The sequence below is a fragment of the Dermacentor albipictus genome, chromosome 10 (assembly GCF_038994185.2).
Source record: "Dermacentor albipictus isolate Rhodes 1998 colony chromosome 10, USDA_Dalb.pri_finalv2, whole genome shotgun sequence".
Taxonomy (NCBI): domain Eukaryota; kingdom Metazoa; phylum Arthropoda; class Arachnida; order Ixodida; family Ixodidae; genus Dermacentor; species Dermacentor albipictus.
In genome coordinates, this window is record NC_091830.1 from 29941076 (window position 1) to 29968051 (window position 26976).

Here is a 26976-nt window from a genome sequence, read left to right on the forward strand (position 1 = left end):
AGTAAGAGCATTGGTATGCTTTGTAAGTGCATTGGCATACCTTCAGGGTTTTTTTTTACATGCCTGTGGCAAATTGAGCCCTTGGGGGCAGAAAAAGCATGCACTTATCTTGAAATGCCTGATTTTTCTGGTGTTTTCGCAGGTCCTAGGGAGTCAGAAAAATCGAACGTTGACTGTACTATACACATAGTTTTTGTTTGTCTGATTATATGGTGCCCGAATTATATGACATTCTTGCATGGTCCTGATAAATTTGTATAATTGGAGATCCACCGTAAGACATTTACAGCATCTGATCCATGATTCACTTGAACAAATGTTCATCCATTAGGTGCCTCCCTTACTTATTTCTTAAGCTCAGGCTATGAAATGGTTGCTTTTATTACTACCATGCAACCTAATAAACAGTACAGATAAAGCGCAGTGAATGCAAACAGCACTAACCTCAATAACACCCCAGCGTGGTGCGTAGACAATGAGGAACTGCGTTCTCCTCGGCACTCCATTGATCGCCGTGTCTGGTGAACTGTCCTCCACTTCAACCCAGCCGCACTCAGCGTCTCGGTAGCCTGGCATTTTTTTAAAATGTTGCCAGCCACAAGAGAACCCACAGTTACACATGCTGCTTTTCTGTACACTTCTAGCCATGATACAGCATGGCTAAATAGATTTGGTTGAACAGTACATATATCCAAAGACTTAAAGAAATACTGTTAGAAAAAGAATATTTTGTATAGCATTGAATTTGCTACCATAATTATTTGACGTGAACTACATTCAGTTTCAAGTATTTGTACAGCTCCAATCCACAGGTCTTCCATATTTTCGTGCATACAACTGACCCTTATAAAAAGCAGCGGCCCAAATCAAAACTGAAAAAAAAAACTGATACTCCAGTGTATAACTGACCAAAATGACCATGGACAACAACATTGAAATCTTCATGAAAGCAACATGACACTATCAATGGTTGAAAGTTGCAGCAATTTTGCTTTGCATGTCCATTTCTCGCTGCTATTGTTGCAAAATTTTTTCACGATAGGTGTGGCTTGCCCGTAATACAGTGCAAGTTCATAAGCAAATTTTAGCTTGTTAGGTGCAACATGCGGCTTGATGGCAATCCATTGCCCTGAAATTGCCGCCGGTGGCAACACTAGCATATAGCATGTGGCCTAACCTTTTCTTCGGTTTTCAAACTTTTGGCATGGTTTTTGCGCACGAAACAAACAATATTGGTACAACAAATCTAATTTGCATGCCTATGCACCTTTCCAGATGCGTGTTGCGGTGTTCTGAAAGACGTTGAACAGAACAATCCTGCCGACGCTGTCGGTGACGGCGGCCAACTGCTTGCTTGGGGACAGGAAGATTCGCACGCCTTTACGGTGCTTGTCGAAGATGCCGCACCTAGGGAAAACAACAGAAGTTTCTGTTACTGGTAAAGAACAAAGGTACCGTAAGTAATGTCAAAATGAAAACCAAATTATAGGGTTTAATATAGAAATGCATAACATGAACTACGAAAGACACCATAGCAAAGGTGCCAGATAAATTCTGACAAACTGGGGTTTTTCAGTGTACACGCAAATCAAAGTAAACAAGAGTTTCTGCATTCTGCCCCTATAAAAATGTGGTTGCGGCTGCCAGGAATTGAACCCACAACTTCTCTGTCAACAGCAGAACACTATAGTGGCACGTGAACTCGTTTATCTTTTACAGGTGAGCGCTTTTAACATCTAAGAAATGTTACCGCTCAGTGCAGGATGCGTCTACATGTATCGGAAGTTTCTAGAACGTTATCAATGCTTCTATTCACTTCGTCGCCGAACCTTGTGTAATGTGATTGCATGTATGCACGATGCGAATTGTGTAGAACTTTGTGGAAGGCATGCGAGTCCCAGCGATTACTCTGGAACATTCGACGACTGATATATAAAAGCCGACGTGCTTGACCTGCTGATTAGATTTTGACGATCGCTGACTGTGTTCGCCGTTGTCACAGTTTTTTAAGTGTAGCCTGTGTTTGTGGGCACAGGTTCGCCCAATAAAAGTTAGTTTCGTATTGCACAGTATTGCTACTGTGTTCTTTATACGTCACTCCACGTGACATCTGGTGGAGGTGCTTTTCATTCATGTACCGGACGCCAATTGACAAGTCATGATTCAAGCCCAGACCACAAAGAGAACACCAACCCTTACAGCACGGCGGTGCAAGAAACAACACAGATCACGCCGTTCAAGATGGTTTACGGCAGGAATCTGACGACTACGCTAGACGCCATGCTGCCGCACGTCTGTAACAAAGAGAATCTTGACGTCGCCACCTATCTCCAGCGCGCCGAAGAAGCCCGACAGCTTGCCCGCCTGCGGATCAAGAAGCAACAGAGGACCCACAGCCAACACTACAGCCTCCGACGACGCTACGTCGAGTACCAGCTCGGCGACGGTGCTTGGGTTTGGACCCCTATACGCCGACGAGGACTGAGCGAGAAGCTTTTACGTCGCTATTTCGAACCATACAAGATCATTTGACGCATTGGCGCACTCGACTATGAGGTCGTGACAGATGGCATTTCGCTATAACAGCGGCGCCGCTCACGACCTGAAGTAGTTGATGTTGTGCGGCTTAAGCCATTCCACCAGCGCTAATAATCTTTGGGAACTTTGCATAGCCGAACTTTGGACTTTTTTTTGGATTTTGTCACCTTGGGCTTTGTTTTTTGTTGTTTTGTTACTTTGTTTAACAAGTGACTTTTTGTGTTTCACTCTCCTGGTATGTTTGTAGCATCGGGACGATGCCTTTTGAAAGGGGAGAACTGACAAGTGAATTCGTTTGTCTTTTACGGTTGAGCGCTTTTAATGTCTAAGAAATGTTATCGCTCAGCACAGGATGTGTCTACATGTACGGAAGTTTCTAGAATGTTATCGATGCTTCTATCAGGTGTCTGTTGTCACCAAACCTTGTGTAATTTGATTGCATGTATGCGCGACACGAATGGTGTAGAACTTTGTGGAAGGCACGCACGTCCCAGCGGTTACTCTGGAACATTCGACTGATCTATAAAAGCCGACGCGCTTGACCCGCTGATTAGATATTGACGATTGCTGACTGTGTTCGCCATTGCAGCCATTCTTTAAATGTAGCCTGTTTTTGTGGGCACAGGTTCGCCTAATAAAAGTTAGTTTCGTCTTTCCCAGCATTGCTACTGTGTTCTTCATACGTCACTCTACGTGACAATAGTCACAAAGCCACAGTGGCAAATGGCTCACAACGTAAAGTACCAGATAAAGTTGACTTCCATTAATTTGACCCTGATTGGACTGATGAAATCAATTGACGTATATGGTAGGTCAAATTAAACAAGACGCAGAAAAAACTCCGAAACACACCGCTCATTCATTTAGCAGTATATTCCCCGATTCTAACACGCCCCCAAATCAAAAGTATGCCCACTTTCCATGTGCGCAAAGTAAGAAACGAACGTAGAAATGACATTAAAACTCCTAAACAAAGCAGAAATCTAAACCTTCGCTGCGGTACATTCACGTTATGCGGTAATGCATACGAAGGCCACAAAGGTGGTTTTGGTATTGTGTCCAATTGCATCGGGCAGTCAATTCTTGTCCCTATTCTTGAAAAAATAAAGAAAGAAAACACGCATGTTAGAATCGGGTAAATACTATAATCAGACATTGGGAGCTACAGTTATCGCTTAAAAACTTTCCTAGGAGAGGCTGAATATATGAGGGCAAATCAGAAAGTCCTCACCCCTATTTTTTTAAAGCCAAATTACAGTTGTAAATGCGAAGTCAACATAGCAACATAGATATCCATTCCCAGTGGTGGGCCTTCCTTGGACCCACCTGGCCTTATCTGCTGGTAGCTCTGCGGCATGGTGCTGCTGTCAGCTGTTGATGATGGCGGTTGTGCTTCATACGTCCACGGAGTACACGCAACAAGTGTGACTCATTTTCTGTGGAGCAAGGAACAAATGCCCACCGAAATACACAGGGAAATGCAGCCCACGTATGAGGAAAGATGCCTTGCTTTCAGAAGTGTGAGATGGTGGCGTTGTGAGTTCACAAAAGGCCGTGAGGACCTGCATGACAATGCGTGTTCAGGGAGGCCGTATGCATCACTGACTGACGACGACATTTCCCGCATGGATGTAACGGCGAAAGTGAATCAGCATATGCACGTCAAGGACGCTTCTCGAGAGCTTGGCATTTCATATGGGAGTGTTTACATCGTTCGTAGGTCCTTAGAGTGCCGGAAGGTTTCATGTCGGTGGGTACCTAAGCAGTTGGATGACATGATGAAAGGCAAACGAACGACTGCTTCGCTGAATCATCTGCAATGGTTTGGCGAGGAGGGTGAAAGATTCCTGGCTGCACTGTTATTGCCGATGAAATGTGGATGCTGCATTTCACACCGGAATCGAAGCAGCAGAGCATGGTGCAGAAACATCCGGGTTCGCCTGCGACATAAAAAATTCAGTTCAGTGCCATTTGTCGGGAAAGTGATGTTAGCGGCCTTTCTGAGATAGCCGAAGACCACTCCTGCTGGATTTCATGCCACAAGGTGCAACCACCAATGCCGACAACTATTGTTCCACACTGTCACGTCTGCTGGCTGCCGTCAGGCGAAAATGCCGAGGGATTCTCGATGCGGACAACTCGGTTTTCCTCCACGACAATGTGAGGCCACTTGTGGCAATCAGAACTGCCGACAAGCTCCGGTCATTTCACTGGGAAAGTCTGAACCACCCATCATACAGTCCAAACCACACAAGAAAACCACACAAGACTACAACATAGTATCACCATTTGCAGCCTTTTGCAGGCTTGGGCACAAGGAAAGCCTTATTCTGAAACCAACATTAACTTTGGCTGCCTGGGTATTTTTAACATGCACGCACAGCAAGGTACACAAGTGTTTCTTGCATTCCTCACTCACTGGAATGTGTTTGCTGCAGTCAGGAGTAGAATACCCAGGCCTTGTGCTTAGCAGCAGAATGCCATGTACAATGAGTCATCATGGCAGGCATTAGCATAACTTACCGCAACGGTACACCGGAGGCAGGTTCGATCGGAGGGGCTTTCTCTTCCTCCTGCTGAGTCTTTGTAAGCTTGCCCAGAAGAGAGCTGAAAGGAGTGTGAACAAGCTTCAATCACACATTCAGCAAGCACAGGGCTCACATTTTCATACTTTTGAAAAGGGAAGAAGCTGCCCCAGCTGTTCTCTTAGATATACTAAGCCCTCACATTACGAACGCTCAATAAATTTAATTAAACTGCCTGTATCAGGGATCTTTCTCCCAATTCTAGCTTTTTCTTTATTCTGTTTATTTATTGACTGTTGTCTTCTATGGCAAGAAAATTGGAGGCACATCCATCCTTTGGAAATGATTGGCAACACTAATGAGATTATCCATCAACCTTATGATGGGTGTGTAATTGGTGACATATTTTACAAGCTATGATGATTATTACGAAGAGTGGAACATACCAAGTAACCCAAGTTGGCGTCAAAGAGCTTCATTAAAAAGTGCCACGCAGCCAATAGCAGATGCCAAGTGATGCAAGTTGGCATGAAAGGAAAACAGTTACGTCATGGACGTAGATAGACACCAGAAAGTGTGTGAACTATCCTAATAATGCTAATCGCATTACAACAACCTTTTCCGAAGGAGAAAGCAGCGCTGCTCAGATCGATCAACAGGTCAAGATAGATAAAACTTCATTGTGTCCTTGATGAGGTCCAGGGGTGTTGGGAGGGAGTTGGGAGACTAACCCCCTGTCCTCCAATCCCCTCCTCCCCCCCCCTCCCTCAGATTAAGGCCAGTCCTTGCTTACTGGCGGTGTCTTCGGCCATACGGACGGCCCAGAGCGGTTCTTCTGGGTCCAAGCTGAGCAGCAAAATACCCCATTGCTCGGCTGTAGTTATGGCGCATGTGGTGTTAGTGTGGTGGGTGAGGCTTTGGGGCATGACCACATAATGTGAATGAGGTTAACGCGGGCCTCGCACGCTTTGCAGAGTGGGGAGTATGCATCGGGGTAAATGCAGTTGTACAGCACGGGGTCTGGGAAAGTTCGCGTTTGAAGTAGTCGCGAAGTGGTGGATTGAGATTTATTCAGTGTTTTGTGTGCTGGGGGGTAGTGTAACCGCTCTCTGCGGTAGTGGAGGAGGATTTCTCTGAATGTGACCATTCGGTCCCAGCGTGACCGCATTGCAGAACAGAGGGCTCATCATGATCGGAAGACGCAGGAGAACGGTGAAGCATCTGGTGTGAGAGAGCTCAGGCGGCATCGTGGGCCAAAAAACATGGTCACAAAGCGTGTCCACATGGTGAAAATATTAACAATTGCCAAAAGCTCTGCATGAAGGGGAGATTAAAAGGCAAACGCTCAGCCTAACTAGAATGCTCAATTAACATTCTAGAAACTTTGCAACATTCTTTCTGTGGCGAGATGAGTCAAAGGGCTACACAATCCTTTCGTTCTTCAAATCACTCTTGATGAATGGGCTCTCTTATGCAGCTGTGACAGCGATCTCGGAGGCCATGCTTTACATATGTGTCATACACAATAGGTGCCACACTCCTGCCGAATGTAATAATTTATGCTTTCCCATGTGGGAGCTACCGAGGTAAAGCTTCGTCTTAGTGGTTCACAAAGAGGGCTACAACATGGAGAAAAATGGTCATCCACCCAAGGCCTGCACGAAGCTACCCGACATTTTTGCACCCATGACAACAGAAGTTGCTGTACGAAGCAAGAACGGTACAATGGCCAGCTCTTACTCAGCGAGGAAGGTCTTCACCCGTGACGCCACTGCAACAGCAACATCCGTGAGATGCGGCTGAACAAAGCCCTGCAATGAATGAAAGTCGAAATTATGTTTGCTTTGTTGCAATGCCCTCGCTACTCGCGATCACTGGCCGATTAAGGTGCCTCTGAAACTCGCATTCCAGCTAGCAATTCATGAATTCCAGAGAATTTATGAACAACTACTTGGAAGGGGAAACTAGTGGCAGAAGGGAAAGGGAAGATGATGGCTAAAACTTTACTTGTATAAGAACTTATGAACATTCAACGCTGATAAGTTGAAACTTGTGGGGATCATAGATTTAATTTCAGTTACCAGAGGTTTCGGTTACTCTAGAAACCGGGTAAAGCTTGGTATAAAACAGAATTACGAGCTGTTCTATGAACAGATATGCAGGCACGGTTGCCGTTTGAACCGATAGTGTGACCGGAACAGGCATATGAATAAACATGACACCTGACCAACCCAAGTACACTGCCAGTTTCTTTGGCACTATATTGCAGTGATTAATTGATTGATTGCTTCATTCAGTCATTCATTCATTCATCGAAAGAGTCTAGTGAGCAAGAACAACACAGGAACTATGAGAGACCCCAGTAAAAGAGGCCAGAATAATTTTGACTACCCAGATTTCTTTAACACTCATCCAATGCCCTGCACCAATCACTTCTGCATTCCGGCCTCGTTGGAACGAGGCCTCCTCAGGCTCAGCAACAGACAGCCATAGCCATAGCCACTGAGTTTGCCTGATGCACAGCAATATCTGTGGTTAGGGTCATGCAAACTACCTCAGGTGCTTCAGCCAAGTGTGACAAACAATGAAAGCATTGCTGACCTCCTTGGCATAGTAGAAGCCGACGTACGGGTCCGTGCCCGTTGCACAAATGAGGCTTGAGGAAGCTGCAGAGAACCGCATCACGCCGCTGTGGGCCTTGCGGATAGACTCTGTCACCATCTGGTCAAACGGCCGCGGAGCCACGGTTCCTGAAAGAAACAGGCAACCATGGTTGCATTTGCTTGCAAGAGCACTGTGGCAATGGCTGAGCTGCCATATTGAGATGGCCGCGCTTCGTCACACTCAATGGTATAGCACTAAAAGTGATGAGCTTTGTGTTCTCAAAATGGTTTGCTCTTGAACCAGCCACGAGCAGGCTTTCCCAAACACCTAACATGCCCTAACCAACATGGCCAACCTGCCACTAATAAGCCCTTCAAAAGCTAAGAGATGCCTTTTGAACCCCTTACCTCCCTATGACGAGTTAACTAGTCGTGACAAAGGTTGTGCTACCCTGTAATTTTGACACGTAAATATATAATGCACAATGTTCTTGGTACATTTTTTCAAGAGCAGTAAATGCGCTATGGGCAATTCTGGTAATATATCTTGTAGAAAAAAAAAAGGGAAACAAATGCAGGGTTTAAAAGCAATCCACACCACTCAACAACTTCTTAAAATTTCTCATGGCAGTTAAGGGGTCGAAAGCTTCTGTGTTTTGCAAGGAATGAACAGCAGTGATGGCAGCAACAATGCTCACGCCGACACCTTATTTACGATTCTAGCCTGACGTCCGCCATCTTGGTTAGTACGCATAAGGTGTGTGTAAACGGGCACTTGCAGGTTTAGAAAGCCAACTGACCTGGGAATGTCTAGCTTAGAATTTATGACATATGTGTTGAAGATGCACACATGTTGAATGCTTCTTTCTGTTGCGCGCTTCGCAGCTCCCTACCCTTTGAACACAGCTTCACCCCCTAATTGTTGATGACAAGGTAACTTGTCATCACAATGAGCACCCTCTGGTGCCAATGACAAATGAACTTGTTGTGAACTTTCAAAGATTTTTGCACATGTGTATAAGTGCGGCTTCCCGTAATTTTGACAAATGAATAAAACACAGTGACTTCTGCTATTGCTTTTCAACAAGACCAGTAAAAAGGCATGTATTTCTGGTATACTTTTTTATTAAAAAGTGGTGCAAAATATGCAGGTATAAAAGAAATGATACACTTTTAAAAATATTTTCAGGATTTGTCGTGGCAGTTAAGGGATTAAAGGCTTTCTAAATGACCGAATATGTCCAAAAATGGTCCTTGAACCTTCTTTCTACATCTCACAATCTCAAGTGGCTGCATTATGAAACGCCACTGAAGCGGTATGACTCACCTACGGCCTCACAGTCTCCCACATGACGTATGTCCTGGGGCCCCCACTTTTTGTAGCTCAACGGCGGGGGAGTCACCGTGGGACCCTGGTTGCCAGCGCCACCTATTCAACCGAAGATGATTCGTTAGCAGCTGAAGCAGTCGCAAATGCTTCTGAACAGGCAGCATTTTTTTTTAGCCAGAGATAAGTTTCAATCTCTGCGATGACGACATTAGTGGCTTCAAAAGCGCAAGCGCAGAACACAATGAATAACTTGTGGATTTAGCGTTGTGGGATCTGTGTGGTTTGTAGAAACAACATAACAACACAGTTGGCAACAGGTTTGTCAACTTGTTGTCCCTCAGACCCCAATAAAGTTGTGTTTCAAGTGATTCAACGAAAACCAAGTGCTGAAAGAGTGAGCAGCCGTTTAACTGCGAACAGACTCCTGGCCTACGAAGCTTTGTTAATTACTTCACCTGATTGATTATCATGTGGCTATCCATGAATTTGCTTGCAATAAAAAGGCATGCATTTCAAGCACAAGAAGACAGCTACATATCTCCTGTGGTGTTGCAAGAGAGGTGCATAAAATGATAAGACAACAAGACTTGCCTCTAGCCAGCTGATTCCGACAAGCTCGAAGTGTCTGGAACAAACCGAAGCCCTCGAGACACACGATGGCATGGGGGTAAGTGACCCGGACTTCGTCTTGCTGTCAATGGAAATAGAAATAAATTTAAAATTAAGGTAAGCAGTCACAAATGCCTTTCAACGCAACGCACGTAAGAAACCTGCAAAACACAGCTTAAGAAGGATGGACCAATGAGCTGTGGTGTTCACACCAGGTTGTGTGTGGGCTTTTTCGATTAACACATCTAGGAGACATGGCCATGACATAACTGACAAGATTTAAGTATTTATCACAAAACATCTTGCAACGAGTAAAATTTCAGCTCATCCTAAACGAAGCGTACAGAGTGCAAGTACTGTTACAAAAGTAGTGTTACAAATGACAGGCACAAAAGATTAAAACCTTGAAGGCACCCATGTGTGTGTCAGAACATCAAGCTTTTAATATTTATTTCTTCCCCTTAGTCGGCGCTTGTCCCATTTCTCCATAATTCTTCGTGACCAGATGAAAACTTATAACTCTCGCATTCGGGTATTGAGCTGTTCACAAGTAGGGGGCCTGTTATAAATGTAGTGGTTTACATGCCAGGTATAACATGTACAAAAGCATATTTATAGATTCATATACATAGAAATAGCCACCAAAACATTAGAAAAACAATAGATTTCTGGTCATTGACCAAATCAAAAGTGAAGCAACCATTCGGAACAGGTTCCTTGTTCATAGCAAACTAAAATTTATTTAAATGCTGGGGTTTTATGTGCTGGAACCACAATCCGATTATGAGGCACACCGTAACAAGGGTGGCTCAAGATAACTTTTACCAAATAGGGCTTATTCAACAGGCACCCAATGCATGGCACACAATAGTCCCTGCGAGACTGCTCCCACGACCTGAAGCCACTGGCTCACCGTGGTGATTCTTCGTGAACAATGAACCTGTGTGGGTTCCAAGATATCAATTAGCCTTTGACTAGGTTAGCGACCGCAAGCCTAAGTTTACTAACTCGCTGCCTGTCCAGACAAGTGTTTGCCAAGCTCTTGACTAAGTCACCAGCATAAGTTGTTGCTATTACTGCTGGCAGGAGGATGTGCCCTGGAATGCTTGTCCGGTGCAAGGAGGTCCAATTCCCATGTGGGGAAGAATGGCCACATTGTAGAGAACTGACATCACAATTTGAAAGTGCACCTCGATGTCCTCACCTGCTCTCCGAAACCGCTGAAACGACGCGCCACGTACGTCTGGCACTTCAGCGACAACACGGGCTCCTCGTGAAGGAGCTGGTTCAAAAGCAGGCGCCCGTCCTGGGAAGAATACAACTCAACGTCGGCACACCATGGTACAGGGCATTTTTTAAAATTCTCGTTTAACAGAACATTAAAAAATCACCTGTGACGTGCAGCACAATTCTACTTCTCTCAGAGGTGGACATGACATTTTTCTTGCAAGAAAAATCAAAATGAAAGTCTGACTAATTAACAAGGTCTAGCTAATTAATATTTACACTAATTACTTTATAGCACATATTGTAATTTACTAATTATAGCCGGTGACATCAAAAGTTACATCCACTTGTAACGAATTCTGAGGAGGGCACTAGTTTCGATATAGGAGTCCATCAACGTTTGTGACAAAATGCCATTGGTGTTCCAGTAACTGATTTCAATGTATAAAAATGCATTTCATTAAAAAGTGGAACAACAGGGTATTTTTATCGCAAGTTTGACAACATTTATTGAAAAACAAGATTGTTTAAAAATTCGTTTAAAATTCGAAAAAAGTTTCAAAATTCATTTCAAGTGGACATGCTTCGTGATATCACTGCCTTGAACTTGTATGGCAATATGAGCACTAAAGTAATTAGTTAAAAAAATTATTACTGAAATGTTGCTAATCAGTTATGCATTTTGATTTCAACCATAAGTGATGTCTGTCTCTTCGAGTAAATCAGCTCGATGAGTAGTTTTGTGCAGTATGCCACAAGCATCATTTTAAGTCTTCTTAACATTGAAAAAAATAATAAATAAAGCACTTTGTATTATTTCACACTACAGAAAATGGAGCTAGTCAGTAATGGTCTGAACAAGCTGTAAACTTTGCCATCTCCCATCCTTTTAACGCCTGACACAGCAACGCACCACTTGGAGAAGCCAGACACACTTCGAAAATACACATGTACCAATCACTGTCACAACATGAGCCCAACAGAGATCGCGGAAATGTGCTTCGTTACTCTAGTCTTAATACACGTGCGAGTCAGGCTTCGATGTCATTGTACCAAGGTGAAGTCACCTTCATAGATGCCATATGACAGTGTTCTAGTTTTTCTAGTGTCTACTTACCTGGCATTCTTTGCGTGCATACATAAGCATCTCTTTCTTCCAATAAACGTCAGCCACGAGAGTAGTCTGGGATCTGCGTTACACCTTCGTCTTGCGCTTACCTCAGTGTACATGTGGACGTAGCCGGATTTGAAGCCGACCACAATGCAGGTCCAGTCAGGTCCTCCCTGGTAGCTCCTCATGTTAGGGGAAAACACAAGACAGACAAAATTACGAACAAGCCACAGGCAAGTGAGAGCAAATAGAACACAAGTAGAGATACTATCACAAATGAACCAAAACAAGAACACGTTAGGCTAGCTAGAATATATTTGTTCATTTTTCCCTTCTACCACTTCACATGATATTCGCATCGTTTCGGCTCGTAGACTTGGTTAGGGCCTAAAATATATTTGCCAAAAGGACACTGGGCTCGAAAACTGCATTCTTTAGATATCACTTTAATAACGAATTCTATATAGCAATTCTCTCTTTACATTTTATCCATTCATATGATAATACAGCCTTTATGAAAAGACATGTAGCTACTTGCAGCATGAATGCAGTTGAATAATGCTCGAAGCAAATCTAATCAAGTGAAGCAACAGAAATGAACATGAGCTAGGCCTGTGCAAATTGCATTTAAATGTAACCAACACTTGCCAGTGTAAAAAAAAAAGCCTATATTATGTATGTATAATGCTCTCCTGTTCATGCTTTTAAGTGCATTTACCTTAATTTAACTTTAAGTTTAATTTTTAAGAAATGAGGGATGATGCTAGGTGAGTTCAGGCTTGTGAGACTGTAGTGTTTGCTTTTACCTCTAAATGGCACTACATGTTTTGAGAAAAATTTATAACAATACTGCGCAGTGCAAGAGCAAAGATTCACGCTATGACAATGTAACTTGACAATGACAATGACATATGACAATGTAATCACATTGGTGATCTGTTAGAGTAAAACAGAATGAGTGCCGAGGAAAGGAAAATGAATTCAAAGGTGGCAGCGAATAGGACAGAGTGACGAAATGAGGAAATTTGTCAGCAATGCCAGAATCAGTCTTTTCAGGGCAGCAATGACTGAAGATCTCTGCAAAGTTCTTCGTCCTGCACAGGACACAGCTAAACCACTGGCAATGTTCAAATTATCAGATACTGCAGTTTAGGCTGCATTGCATAAGCAAAACCCTCAATGCAGACCTGCTAATCTTACAATTCGGAAATATATTACAGTCGAAGTCAAATATAATATTAAATTTTGTCACAAGATATTGCAATTTGACATTGTTTAATAAATATTCAGTCTCTTTTGTGCATATGCAGTGAACAGGCATTCTTTTTCACAGTTGTTATAATGATCTGCACCCCACACAAACAACTGCACACACAAACACACAAACAAGTGCACACACAATATTTGCAAAGTTTATTCATCAAATTTTCACACAACAGCAAGTGAAATATCAAACATCCCTATACACTGGATCTACAGAATGGGTGTCAATGCTATAGGAAGGTTTGAAAAGCGGAGCGAGATTGAAAATTCAGGCTCTTAAAGATTGATTGGCAATTGTACTTGGCATCTTTTGTTCAATCAGTTCCGTGAACTGGACACCAAAAAAAATGAATAAAATTATTGTTGTCATTACTACAACTGTAAACAAGCTTGATAAAATTAGTACTTTATGAGAAAACTTTCGGAATTTGCAGGTATTCCAATGAAACCATGCATGACCAATCAAACTCTACAGCCACAAACCAGCATCCCCCGCTTCGCTAAACAGTTGTTCACTGTAAGCTTCAGCTGTATAGCTACAAAGAAATGCTTTTATGTCATGCTTAATTTTTGAAGTGCTCACCTCTTCTGGGAGCTCATTGGCAAGCACAGCATGGCACAGACAGAGTCACTGAAATAACACGCAAAAATATTTTTTTAGTATTAGAGAAAAAGGTTCCTTCAATAGACACATTCATTTGCTCCTAAATTTACTTGCATACTTTCTTTCCTCTCTAAATAACAAAAAAAATGGAAGAAGAATAAATTTTGCAACTTGAAAAGTCACTGATACAAGAAGACAAGGCAGGTGAGAAGTACCATACCCGTTTGCTGCACGCAGCTGACTGTGGAATGACACCTCATACTTCCAGTCGTTCCTTTCAGATATACCATGCTTGGCTGCCATAAAAAAGAAGCAAAATAAAGAAATTTCTTGAATGTCACATTCGTGAAGTAATAAACATTGTAGTTTTGCCTGAAAGGCAAAGCATCAATTGCAATAGCAAATTAGTAGACAGCTGTACGAAGTAAGGATAGCAGTTTTATCGGCTGTATAAACTCATAAGCATTCACTTACTAAATAAACAAGCGCGCTGTCATGCACACACAAGCAAGCAAACACGTCTCACTCTATGAGTGCTGACATTTGCTGTCAAAACGCTGACATGCAGAAGAGCGGCAGCAACAGCGAGCGAACTGACTTTTGTGCTGCCTCTCACTTCAATGCCAATTAAGCCTTGAGATCACAGCGCATACAAAGCTTTGAGCCCTCCGCGCACCTAAACTCTGTCCTCATCGTACTTTGCTTTCAGGATAGAGCCCGCACGACCATGCCATACGCAGTAGCCGCCAGACTAGAACACACATATTCTACATCTACACCTTTTCCAACACCGGCTCTATGCAAACAGGATTGCACGGATAACCCCATCTGTCCTCCTCATGCGGGCAGTATGACAGACGATGCCCACAGCAGAGTCAACTTGTACAGTCAACTGCACAACAGGTCTCGGGAGAACGTGGACACTAAATGATTTGCACAAACCTGGTGGAATTTTTTTTGGTTATCGAAATTGATAAGTACTAACATAAAACGTGCAGTATTTAGACACAGTGAACTGACCTGTTTTCGGTGCAATTGCATACAAAGGTTCCAGAAGGCAAGCAGAAATAATCAGTGAAAAAAATTTAAATTAGGCCCCGGTGTTCTACGCAGCAAAACCGTGGTCTGATTATGAGGCACACCGTAGTGAGAGACTCCCGATTAACCTTGGCCCCCAGGGGTTCTGGTGCACCTAAATCCTAGGTGCATCCCAGGTGCACCTAAATCCAAGTACACATACATGCCTTTTCACATTTTGCCCCCACTGAAATGGGGACATCATAGCCGGGATTGAACTCATGACTTCAAGCCCAAGCCTTAGCCACTGGCCTACTCTGGCGAGTGGGGAATCAACTTTTGAAGCAGCTTTTAATGTGCTTGACAAGAAATGTGAGGGGGAAGCTATTGGCAACTTACCTGTGAGAAACACGACTGTATTTTCCCTCGCCAGTGCCAGAACATCGGCCGTCGATGACAGCGCGACAACACAATCCTGCAGCCACCTGTCCTCCTCCTTGGCTGACTTTGCTTCTGTCGGCTGTTCATTTTCCAAGGGCCAATCCCAAGCATCGATGGCTGCCTTTGACGCTGCATCGTCTGCTTTGCGAAGCGAAAACAAGAATACAAAGCAGCAACCGTGGTCAATAAACATACACTCAAAAGCCAACTCAAAACAAAATCTCTCTCAAGCTCAATGTGTTAAAAACAGATGGTAGATGCCCCTAGTCATGCACAGTAGTATACAGCTACACAATAAGGCAGATATGACATCTATCCCACAATCCCTTCCGGTGTGCTGATAGCTGTCCCAAAGATATTTCTATCTTAAAGTGTGTGAAAATGTCTTGGAACTTCAGCCAAATGCAGCATAGACTATGTGTCTGAAGCACCAAGCAGGCATATCAGTTAGGATAAGCTGTAGTGGCAGTGCTTTTTCCAGTTTTGATATGGAAAAACATGGATTTCAATGAGTTATTTCTGACGCGCCCATTTGTATTTTGTACCGAGCCTTCCCTGTGGCCTACACCATCATCACAAATATTTTTTATGCAATGCAAAGTTTCACTGTTGCTTGCCTTTAATGACAGGAAGGTCGATTTATATGTCTTGGCATTTCCTAAAAACGTTTACAATATTAAACAGGAAAGCACATTCTTGCTAATATAGTTGCACTGCTTTGCTCTTCTGTTGTCATTACTGTGGTAATCATTACTATGTGATTATGTGATGATTCTCACAAGATGACAATAGAGTGCGTCAAGCTTTCAGTGCATTCGAGGTGCACAGAATGAACTTCATCCTATTTATAAACAGTTATCGTAAAAAAAGAGCGAGCATTTGTAAAGTGTTAAGTTCTCCAATTAATGCAGTTTAGAAGCTGACAAGTGGTGGTTTAATCAAGAGCAAGTACCTGCAATATAAAAAGCAATTCCGTTCAAGATGTCGCGAAACCTAAGAAAACACACCGCTCCACGTCAGAAAGGTATATTTAAGAATTACAAAACAGCAGGAGCACGAACTGGCAACTTCGGAATATATTAGAGTGAGATATGAAAACGTTAAAGAGCCCAGCATTGTTCGGTATACACAGCTGTCGCCAATAGCTGCAGCGTAGGTTTGCAGCGAGAGCACCTGAAACAAAGACTTTGACAGAGCAATGTCATCAGTGGATAGAACAGATCCCTTTAGGCGCGGGCGCTGATGATTACCTACATATGCGAAGAAAAACACATTAACTACACACCACGCGAAAAAGCCTGCGTGGCTCCGAGTCGCAAACGCTTTTTGCAAAGCTAGCGACTAAGATTTCAACTCGCCACTTACATTCCTTGCGAACATTCTTTGTGCTAAAGGTGTCGGCTGATAGCCACAACGCACGCAATCATATCAGCTGGAAAATAAACGGGCGAGTAACTTGAAACATCCTTGCTGCAGATATTTGGCTGCTGTAAACAAGTTGTGAGCGCAGGTTGTTTCAAATGCGTGTGCTGATAGCTAACAGCAGAACACGAAACTCGAGGCAGTGCTTTGGAAGTAATAGCGAAGGGAAAGCTTCCAGGATAACCAAAATGCAAGAGCTCCTGTAACGAAGTTAGACATCCGATAGTAACAGCAAGAGCGCCTAGCAGCTGACGCGAAAACATGCTCTAGTGGTCCAATGATTTGAAACAGACCCCTCACCCTGTTGTTCTTGACCGCTTGGAAACAAGTAGGACTTGACTCTGGCGACGTTACTAATTGCTGCTATCTTCACTAACTGACACGACATAGTGCTGTTCACGGCAGTTTAAACTCGGGTTTCAACATACTTTCGCTCGCCACTGACGATTTTGTGAGAAACCTTGCGACTCGAATCGGCCTGGCCTGACTTGATTTTGTATGCAGATTTCACATGCCACACGGCAGTTTCGATTTTGCCGCAATCGATGTCGTGACCGCAAATGGGCTGCAACTAAGCATGCAGCGATGTGCTACAATTTATTATCGCACTATCGTGGCTATTATAAAGGAGGCTTAGCAGATGCTAATGTCGTTAAACAATCGCGATGTTTTACATAGGTGTTTTAAGGTGAAGTGTCGCAGGCTGAAGATAGGTTTCGCAGCTTTTACGATTTGCAGTAGTTGAAAAAAACGTGTTCTGTGTGAAGCGTGTGTTGTATCTAAATGAAAACCATTTTTTTGCGAAGTATGCGAGCTTCAGATACGTAAGATGACGCGCGTGCTTGTTTTTTTACGCAACGCACCAAATCCACAGTAGAGTCAGCTCTCTGGGAAAGCGGCAGCCCAATCTACGTAAACATCAGCCACGTTGCGCTTTTGTTTACGTTTTTCCACACGGTTCCACTGCTTTCTAGTCGAACGCAATCTATTGTGCCTGTCGTTTGCGGATGGATCTGTGAGGTAGATCTTGAAACAAACACTGTAAAGGTGGTGCTGGCAGTTCTGCAGAAGCGTCTTGCCACACTTATAAGTGCTGACTACGCGATGGCTAGCGGGACTTGAGTAAAGCGGGATCTCGGCCGAAAACGAAGTTTGCTGTGACTGAACTCCACGACCGGGTGGCGCGAGCTTTCTTAGCAGGCTCGGTATCACCAGTCGTCGCAGCTGCACTGCTTTGCTGCTCGATACTCTACTCGTGGAGGCGAACGCACACTTGACACGATGAACGCGCCGCCCGAAATCAAGAAGACCAAGGAAGAAGCTCCGGCCGAACTCGAGAGTCAGGTCATCCTGCGCCTGCCGGGTCAGGTGGCCGCGGCCTTGCGAGCCGCGGTGCGGTCCGGCGTGATGAACCTCAAGGACCGGCTGACCATCCAGCTGGAGCCGGACAACCGGCACGGCACGGTGCGTTTCGACCGCTGGAGCCTGTCGGCGCGCGTCGTCGACCTGCCGTCCATCATCGAGTCGCACAAGACGCTGGACCGCAAGACCTTCTACAAGACGGCCGACGTGGCGCAGCTGATGATCTGCAAGGAAGAGGACGGCGCGGAGGACGAAGAGGCCAAGAAGGCGGCGGCCGCCGACGACGAGGAGTCGCTGCGCCGCAAGGAGCGCAAGGACGCCAAGGACAAGAAGTACCAGTACCCGCACGGCATCACGCCCTCGCTGAAGAACGTGCGCAAGCGCCGCTTCCGCAAGGTGCTCAAGAAGAAGTACGTCGACTTCCCGGAGATCGAGAAGGAAGTAAGTACCCTGCGGTTGAGAGGATTGACCACTACGGTGCAGGAAATACGAATCGAAGCAGCAGTCGTGGGATAAGAGAAGCGAATGTAACGAATGCTAAATTCGAACCTTTGTATTTGGGCATCCCGATCTTTCCAGCAACGCAATGTCACTTCACCATGCTGAAACAGCTAGGCTGTCAGCACTGCTCAGTGCATGATATAACTGTCGGTGCTCACTGTGCATGTCTCAGTCTATCAGTGCTGCTTTGTGCATGTTACACCTTGGTTTATGGCCTAGGTGTAGCGGCAACCTTTAGCTGATGACACATGCCGTGCTGTGCTAGCGCTTGGATAGTAGAGTTAATGTAACCAGTTCTTGATGCAAGCAACTGCCTGCCACTAGTGTACCGTCAACTGCCGCACTGCTAAGCACTGATCTTTCATGGGTCGACATGCACATGTAAAGTTACCGACCGCGGACTCGGCTCTCAAACTGTGCACTTAGTTGGAGAGACTTGGTCTGGTCTACAGCGGCTGCGAATATGCTACATGAATCAGAAATACATGACCGCGAAGTAACACACATGCATACACTCGCCCCAAACGGCTTTCACGCAAAAGGACACCTCAAGTGGCAAACAGGGAGACAACCTTACTTCTCGAAACAAAGTTTTGCTTTAATGGGGCACAAAGTCATGAAACGTGGGGTTCAAGGCGAGGAGAGATGCCTGCAGTTAGCGAAGGGGTTGGATCGGTAGATGGGAGGAGGCAAGGCTGCTGGCATGCAGACCGTCCCTTGCCAGACTGTTTCCAGACTGTTTTTCAGTTGCCTTGTGTTCTGAGAAAAACAGGGCCTGGTGCTGATAGCATTCGTTGCTTGTGCACGTTATTCAGTAAATACTGGGTGTCATCAAATGGCGATTTGGTAGCTGGAAAACATTGGTTGCCGACCATTCATGCTAGGAAGAAAACCCTGGAATTTTACTTCCCATCTGCAGTTATAAGCAGACATGTCCCCTGAAAGGCTTGAACGTTATCATGATTAAATATTACCTTTGTGTACCAAGAGCAAAACTTTGGATAGCAATTAAAATGTGAGGCATATTGAAACACATTAACCTATTGGCCATTTAAGGTAGCGTTGAAACCTGCTACATTGCACATCTTGTAATCCTGTGCATAAGCACTTGCTGCGTTAGTCAATAAAAATATGTTTAGAAGTTTAAAGCTTCAATGAAAACAGTTATGTATGTGGTATCATAATGTCTTTTCAAATGGAGACATAATGTTGCTGTACTCGCTTGCAGGTTAAGCGACTCTTCCGCACGGACAACGAAGCCATTTCAATCCGCTATGAGGTGGTCAATGCCGATGACGACAAAACCAGCGATGGCAAGGTTGATGGAACCGAAGTGGCTGGTGGGGGTTCTGGTGAGCCTCACGTGAGCGGTGGCTTCGGCTCACCTTCCGTGAGCGCGCTGCTCAACAGCAACTCGCAGAGCATGGATGTTGGTGAACACGACCTCTTCGGTGAAGCATTGAGCAGCTCTGACGAGGATGATGTCAACATCGTCGACTCGGGCGGGGAGGAAGAGCTCTCATCACGGCCTCCAAAGCAGAGGCATCCGTCGTTGTCTGGAAAGCGGGATGGTGGCTCTTCGCCGGACATGGTGACTGACTTCCGGCGGGGCATGCTGGCAGCCACCGATAAGATGGCGTCTGGTGCGAGCACCAGTGCGGCGGCTACAGCAGCAGCAACGAGTTCGCTTGTGGATGAGTACGTTGATGATCCCGATTATGGTGATGACAAGGAAGTTATCGAGTTTGCCACCAAGAAGGAGGAAGACGATGACGTGGACGAACCGGAGCAGGACAACTCTGCGCTCTTGAACCGGTTGTCGGATTTGGAACGGGAGATCGCTCAGCTGCAGGAGCGAAGGCAGGCCCAGGAGCTTGAGATAGCATCGATAGAAAACCAGGCCCTCAAGCAGCGGTTCCAAAACATTGTCAATGCTCTCAAGATGGAAGAGAGTGAGAAGCAGAGGGAGTATGATGAGATTGTCTCACTGCTTCACCAGTGATTGTGCTGGCGTACAAAAGTTCGTCACTGATGTACTGGAAAGTTTTGTAGAGTTCACACCTCTCATTGGCCCTGCTTGTAGGATGAAGACCTATTTTTGATCTCCCAAGAAATAAATTTTTACAATTTGTGGGACCACAGTGCTGCTTTTCCAGATGTGGTGGCCATTCTAAAGTGTTGCTGGTGACTGTAGACACATTGTTTTTTTTTCTTCTTTCTGTTGCATGATAGTGGTCATGCAAAGGTTTGACTGCCGAGATGTTTTTTGAAAGATATTTTGCTATGAAAACAGAAAACAGCAAATTAGAAAAAATGCCAGCCTATTTTTAGAATGTGGAGATGAACTAACTGTGTAAATATTCTGAACCACCTGCGGACTATTGTGTATACACTGACTACACTTCAAATAAACTGACCCAAAGTTTCTGCAGTCCACAGCAGTTTTTATGTCTGTGCCGCAGCATGTGACCTTCCCATGAAATGCAGTCTCATAGTAAAGTGTGTGTGCTTCGGTAGGTAGACAGCATATGAGTAATGCTTGTTTTGACTAACACAAAAGTAAATTGACAGTTAGAGACTATGCTACCTGTGGTGGTAAAGGTATGGGTTCTTTAATTTCAGAGGAGCTCAATAAAGGTCCAAAGAAATCACGAGGGATACACTGTAAAACAGCTTAGGCATAGTGCATAGACCAGCTGCCATCAAAGCAATAATGCTTTTAAAGGTCACTAAATTCAAATGTAGGTCACACAAAATTGATAAAGTGAGATGCTAAAATATTATATGTGCTACTGTTGTTGAGCCCAGGGCTGAGATAATGTAAATCTATTTCAATCTGTTTTCATTCCAAATCAGCCATTAGCCCTCTGTGACAGGTCAAAATGGCTCGGAATGTGCCCAAATGGATGCAGCGCCCACCCATGTGGGTTTGGTTCAACTCATTTTGACCTATCACGGAAGGGTAATGGCGAATTTGGCATAAAAACATTTTGGAATATTTTTTACGTTATCTTGGCCCTGAGCTCTTTCTATAAACAGTGCAGACAGCATTCACTGGAAATATGCTCAGGTGTGCTTGGGTGAAGTAAAACGTTTCTTGCGATATAAAACAAGCTTTGTTAGTAGCACTGGATGAAATAAAACAAGTTGACAAGATTAATGTGAACTGTTTGTCAAGCAAGTGAAACGATGCAGCCGGATTGTGCGGCGTGTTTTACAGAAGAGGCATCGGAAGGTTTCAGAGAATGTGCGACCCATATCTACAGCTTGTTCGATAACTGTTGTCGGTAGCAAGAATAACAACTTCTGATACTTAGAAGTGTGTTGTAGACAGTGGTTTCCAACTATTGTTAGTTCTGTAGGAATATTCATGCCAAGGTTGATGTATGTTGAAGCTTGCGCTGTAGTGAATATTCCTCTGTTTGCTCCATTGACCATATCTTGTAACATCATCATCAGCCTATTTTATGACCACTGCAGGACGAAGGCCTCTCCCTGCAATTTCCAGTTGCCCCTGTCCTGTGCCAACTGATGCCAACTAGCACCCGCAAATGTCATAATTTCGTCACGACACTTAATCTTCTGCCATCCTCTACTCCGCTTCCCTTCTCTTGGTACCCATTCTGTCACCCTAATGGTCCAATGGTTATCTAATTACATGACCATTACATGGTCATGTAATTACATGAATTGCATGAATTACAATAATTGCAATTACATGAATTGCATTACATGACCTGCCCAGTGCCATTTCTTTCTCTTAATGTCAGAGTATCGTCTATACCTGCTTGCTCTCTGATCCAAACTGCTCTCTTTCTGTCTCATAAAGTTAGGCCTAGCACAGTCCTTAACTTGTTCTCAAGCTTCTTTGTCAGTCTCCAAGTCTTTGCCCCATATGTCAGCACAGGTAAAATGCGCTGATTGTACACCTTCCTTTTCAAGGATAACGGTAAGCTTCCAGTCAGGAGCTGGCAATGTCTGCCGTATGCGATCCAACCCATTTTTATTCTTCTGTGAATTTTCTTCTCATGGTCAGGGTTCCCTGTGATTAGTTGACCTAGGTAGCGACCTCTTCCATTTCTCATTCCTTTAACCCGGGTCATTGGCTCAGACAGAATCAGGCACTCGGTGCCACCAGTGACAGGGGACAGAAAATTAAATGGATTGTTACAAGATACCCAACTATTACGGTTTCTCGATAGTACCGCTTGCCGTATCCGAATTATGCGAATTTCATGATGACCTCAAGAGCCAGAATCGGGAGCTTCGCGCCCCGCTAGTTATGGTCATTACCTGGTTGTTCCATCCACGCGCCATCGCCACTGGTCGGCAAAAACGTGTATGTAGGTGCTTTGTTGGTTTCCAAGTAGGGAAACGACAAAAAACGGAGACGTACAAAAGCAAAATTCGCATTAGGGGGTCAGAAAATTTGATTGCGGGAGCTCATCGTGGTTTTCTATGCCTTTCTTTTCAGCCTAGGTAGGACACTAAGCAGTATAATAGCAAGAGCTTGGTGGCGCAAGCCACCGCCCCCCGTTCCAAACGGGACGCTCATAACATCCATCCATTAACAAACGGCAGCAAGCATAAAGTTTCATACAAAAATGGCAGCAAGGGTGGGGGGCGGAGGCACAAGGAGCAAGTGCTCTCCCTCCCCCGAAAATTTCTCAGTGAATATGCGGCCTGCCCAAATCCCCTCACACACATCGTCCCCGCTCAAGTTCGTGCCCCCATCCCGCTTCCCCTGCCTCCCACCAGGAAAAAAATTTACTGGCTACTCCACTGCTCACTGGCAGCAGCACTACGTGCACCAAGAGACGCCGAACGTGTTCGAATTACGCAACTTCTGTCATCGGTGATTGAGAAAGCTTCAGGGAAAAAAAGAAAGACAGTTACAAGAAACTGTAAATCGGCTGTGCCACGCAAGGCTGCTTTTCAAACCAAAATCCTCGTGCGTCCACAGACTCGAGCCGTGGACCTAGCGTGAATCACGGTCAGTCAATGCTTTGGTAAATGCGGCTGCTAGTTTTCCGATTGGTATTACTTCGCAGTCTCATTATTTTTGGAGTCCATGAGTGTAAGTAAAATGAAGACCAACAGAGGTGCATAAACTAGTGCGCATCGGTTCCAAGCGACGGGATCGAGTCGTAGAAGCTACAAAGTTACGTCGAAGGCAGTGTTCATTAGCTGCGTCAGCGTACGCGCTCATCTCGGTGCTTCCTTACCTATAAAGTAATTTTGCTCAAATGTTCGTGCTCGAATCACACATGCTCATGCTCGAATCACACATGCTCGAAGAAGCATACAAACTCGTTCCGTCGATAGCTCAGTTGGTAGAGCGGTGGACTGTAGAGGAAACCCCGCGCTGTTATCCATAGGTCGCTGGTTCGAATCCGGCTCGACGGAGTACTTTTTTCTCGTCTCGTTCTTTTTTAATATTTGAGGTTTTACGTGCCAAAACCACTTTCTGATTATGAGGCACGCCGTAGTGGAGGACTCCGGAAATTTTGACCACCTGGGGTTCTTTAACGTGCACCTAAATCTAAGCACACGGGTGTTTTCGCATTTCGCCCCCATCGAAATGCGGCCGCCGTGGCCGGGATTCGATCCCGCAACCTCGTGCTCAGCAGGCCAACACCATAGCCACTGAGCAACCACGGCGGGTTTCTTTTTTTTTGTCACTTCTTCGAGACACACACAAACGTCATGACTGAAAAATCTTGTAGCGTTACCGGAGTTTACAACGTTATTGCCCAGTAAAATAGGGAGAGGTCTAATTCTTGCATCTTGGAACTCACCAATTATTCAACAGCCTAATTTAGACACAATGTTGATTTGTAAATGCAGTCATCATAATTAAGCTTACGAGACGCTACGTTCCGTACATATGAACGCCGACATTTTTGGGAGAAGTACGTCGCTGCGCTGGTCATGTAACTCAAGTATGTCTTACGGGTGAGCGAATGAATACAAGGAAAATGCTTCGGAAAATTCTGCGCACCTGCCGAATCCACGACAACATCGATGAATTCAGCGCGAGCATTTATGATTCATGGCTAATCATGAAAGTTCTAAAAACGGATCTGAAGACGTAGACACAACACGCAACATTCATAATCGTTCTCAGTGCGCAGTTAATTACAGTGAAACGTGAACCAATACCATCGTGCCTAGTTTGGTGGCGTGTTTAAGCCGGTGCACCAGACCAACAATTAACGAGGTGCTAGAGGGAAGGGAACCAACAAAACGGCACTGAAGTGATGGGCTTATGAAGTATCCCTAATCTAAATTGTGCTGCCATTATGTCAACTATAATGTTTTCTTTTGAATTGTTTTCTGCAGCAGTCATAATAGCTGACTGCAGATGATTTTGATGAGGGGAGTACGCATACAAATTATGGCTTTGCATGGGGTCATTAAAGCACGAGTGCGTGCGTTTATGTGATTGAGAAATGGAGCAGTAACACAGAAATAACGTTATAATCTTTTTTTTTTTTTCATCCTCAGAGCGCAGCCTGGCATTCAGAGGCAAGTTCCAGTAGTCCCCCGGCCAACGATACACAAAAACTTTCACAGAGTTGAACGCATCAACTCCCGAAATGAGAAAAAATATATATTTGCCACTCAAGAAAACGATGTACAACACACAGAAACTCGCTGTGGCGTGAAAACAGACAAGTTGCAACATTAGCAAATTAGCGTTTTTCTTTAGGTCCAGTGCAGAGGAACATTTATAAAGCATAGTTGCAGCTAATATATACGAACACAGAAACCGACTATTTGATGTTGCGAACCCAACACCGTATGTAAAGTCACTTCGTAGTACACTTCCGGTGGCATTCTTCCAGCACCCGCTGGGCGTGAGATCGACGGGGCATTTAAATTTAAAACTACGTACAACGACTTTTGCTGCCACTACTGTTTACACTTTCCATGATGGATGACTTGGAGCTCTCCACGCTTGCGGCCTTGGACTTCTTGCGTAGTATTCGCGGCTCGAGCGTTTGCTTCATGTGGTCCATAACGTCGTGGTGGACACTGAAGCGTGTCCGGAAAGTACTTGAAATAGTGTGACGTCGCCGGTGTGACGACCACCGTGAGGCACGGCATCCATAAATCGATATACTGCGCTAGGCTGGTAAAAATTGTATGTACCGCGACACTGGCCCCGGTAAGGAAGCGCACCACAGTGTAACGAACGTAATATCTCGCCACGAAGGTCACTACCGCTACTGCCCAGCCCAGGAGCATGGCTCTCCTGCTGACGCAGTCTACGACGGCTGCAGCCAGGATAAGGGAAACAACGGCACCGGCGTTATGTAGGGCGACAAGGGTGGACGGCAGCAAACGTTGGTGGCACAACATGTTCAAAGAGCTCACCGCACTGGCCTCGGCCGTGCTAATGCGGTAGTCCCACTCTTCACAGGGCACGTCGCGTGGGTCGCTGGTGTCCTGGAAGCATCGGCTGTACCACTCGTCAGCCCCAGTTAGTACAGCGCCGGTCTTACGTTTCTCAGCGGAGTCGCCATGGTCAGCGGGTGGCTTGCAGCGTTCGTAAATGCGGCAGCGGCTGAAGCGTCGATCGGCCTCGATCGGCATGGCAATATTCTTCCAATCGTCTGCAGAGATGTTGAAACCGGCGAGCGGCTTGCACCAATGGTCGACGTCACCGGTGACGAGGGAAATCACCACGGTTTGGCAATTAGCCGAGAAGAGTCCCAGAAGAATGAGAACGAGCATCCTCTTCTGGAAAGGGCCGTGACCAAAGGCTTCCTCGCAGTCAAACGACTCACTCGTTCGGAGGTCGGCACCGGCCAGTCCGTGGAGGACGACGACGTCCATCGCCTGGTTCTCAAGTGTCGCTCTTCGGGTTGAGTAGTCCTGGAGAAGGATTGTTGACGAGAGCCAGCCTTGCGGACCTGCCGAAAAGAAGGCTTCTTCTTCTTCTTCAGCGCGTGCTCCTCAGGTTGTCGCAGTGTCGCGGGCCCTTACCTGGCGTCAGCTTTCTTGGTTACTGTTTACCTTAAAAATATTGGTAATCAAATCTTAACCTTTATTAATGCGATTACAAAGTTTGGGCTACTAATGCTCGTACGGGTTGCTGCTACCTAAGTACTGTTTCATAAATCACTTAAATAACATCCGACGGAAAGCCTACGAGGAATGATGTCGACGTTAACGAGAATCGAAGTGAAGCAATGTAGAGACCTATCTTATTGTCACGTTCTTCCATTAAGTGTAGCCATATTGCTCAATTTTCTACCACATTTTGTTGCCGTTTTTCTAGCTCAACGCGTATTGCTCAATGCATGCTGCAGATGGTCCAATTCTGTCAATTTCATTGCTTTTTCGACATTAAGCTGTTCTTGGCGTCGGCTTTTTCACTTGTCTGTAGTTGACTTCAATTATATGTTGCCGACTTC

At 45.0% G+C, this 26976-nt stretch overlaps 2 protein-coding genes and 1 non-coding gene across 5 annotated transcripts in view; 2 read left to right on the plus strand and 1 right to left on the minus strand.

The window, feature by feature from the left end:
- Rab3-GAP (Rab3 GTPase activating protein) overlaps window positions 1-17247 on the minus strand; it is a 50684-nt gene extending 33437 nt beyond the window's left edge. For 2 of the 3 annotated variants that reach the window (XM_070527163.1, XM_070527161.1), the window contains exons 1-13: window positions 16991-17247; window positions 15227-15406; window positions 14031-14106; window positions 13790-13837; window positions 12051-12126; window positions 10810-10911; window positions 9588-9687; window positions 8994-9095; window positions 7665-7813; window positions 6804-6874; window positions 5062-5145; window positions 1268-1407; window positions 445-569 (exon numbers count right to left, since the gene is read on the minus strand). In XM_070527163.1, coding sequence (XP_070383264.1) covers window positions 445-569; window positions 1268-1407; window positions 5062-5145; window positions 6804-6874; window positions 7665-7813; window positions 8994-9095; window positions 9588-9687; window positions 10810-10911; window positions 12051-12126; window positions 13790-13837; window positions 14031-14106; window positions 15227-15406; window positions 16991-17078 — 1341 coding nt within the window. In that variant the 5' untranslated portion in view covers window positions 17079-17247. The remainder of the gene's footprint in view (window positions 1-444; window positions 570-1267; window positions 1408-5061; window positions 5146-6803; window positions 6875-7664; window positions 7814-8993; window positions 9096-9587; window positions 9688-10809; window positions 10912-12050; window positions 12127-13789; window positions 13838-14030; window positions 14107-15226; window positions 15407-16990) is intronic. The other variant, XM_070527162.1, reaches the window with a different exon arrangement.
- A 372-nt stretch (window positions 17248-17619) lies between these two features.
- Taf7 (TATA-box binding protein associated factor 7) lies at window positions 17620-20989 on the plus strand. The gene is made up of 2 exons (XM_070527165.1): window positions 17620-18493; window positions 19782-20989. Exons 1-2 carry the CDS (start codon window positions 17972-17974, stop codon window positions 20553-20555), a joined length of 1296 nt encoding a protein of 431 aa, XP_070383266.1. The 5' UTR covers window positions 17620-17971; the 3' UTR covers window positions 20556-20989.
- A 2879-nt stretch (window positions 20990-23868) lies between these two features.
- On the plus strand, window positions 23869-23959 carry TRNAY-GUA (transfer RNA tyrosine (anticodon GUA)). The gene is given in 2 exon segments: window positions 23869-23905; window positions 23924-23959. It is a non-coding gene; the product is annotated as a tRNA-Tyr (tRNA).
- Window positions 23960-26976: the final 3017 nt, after the last annotated feature.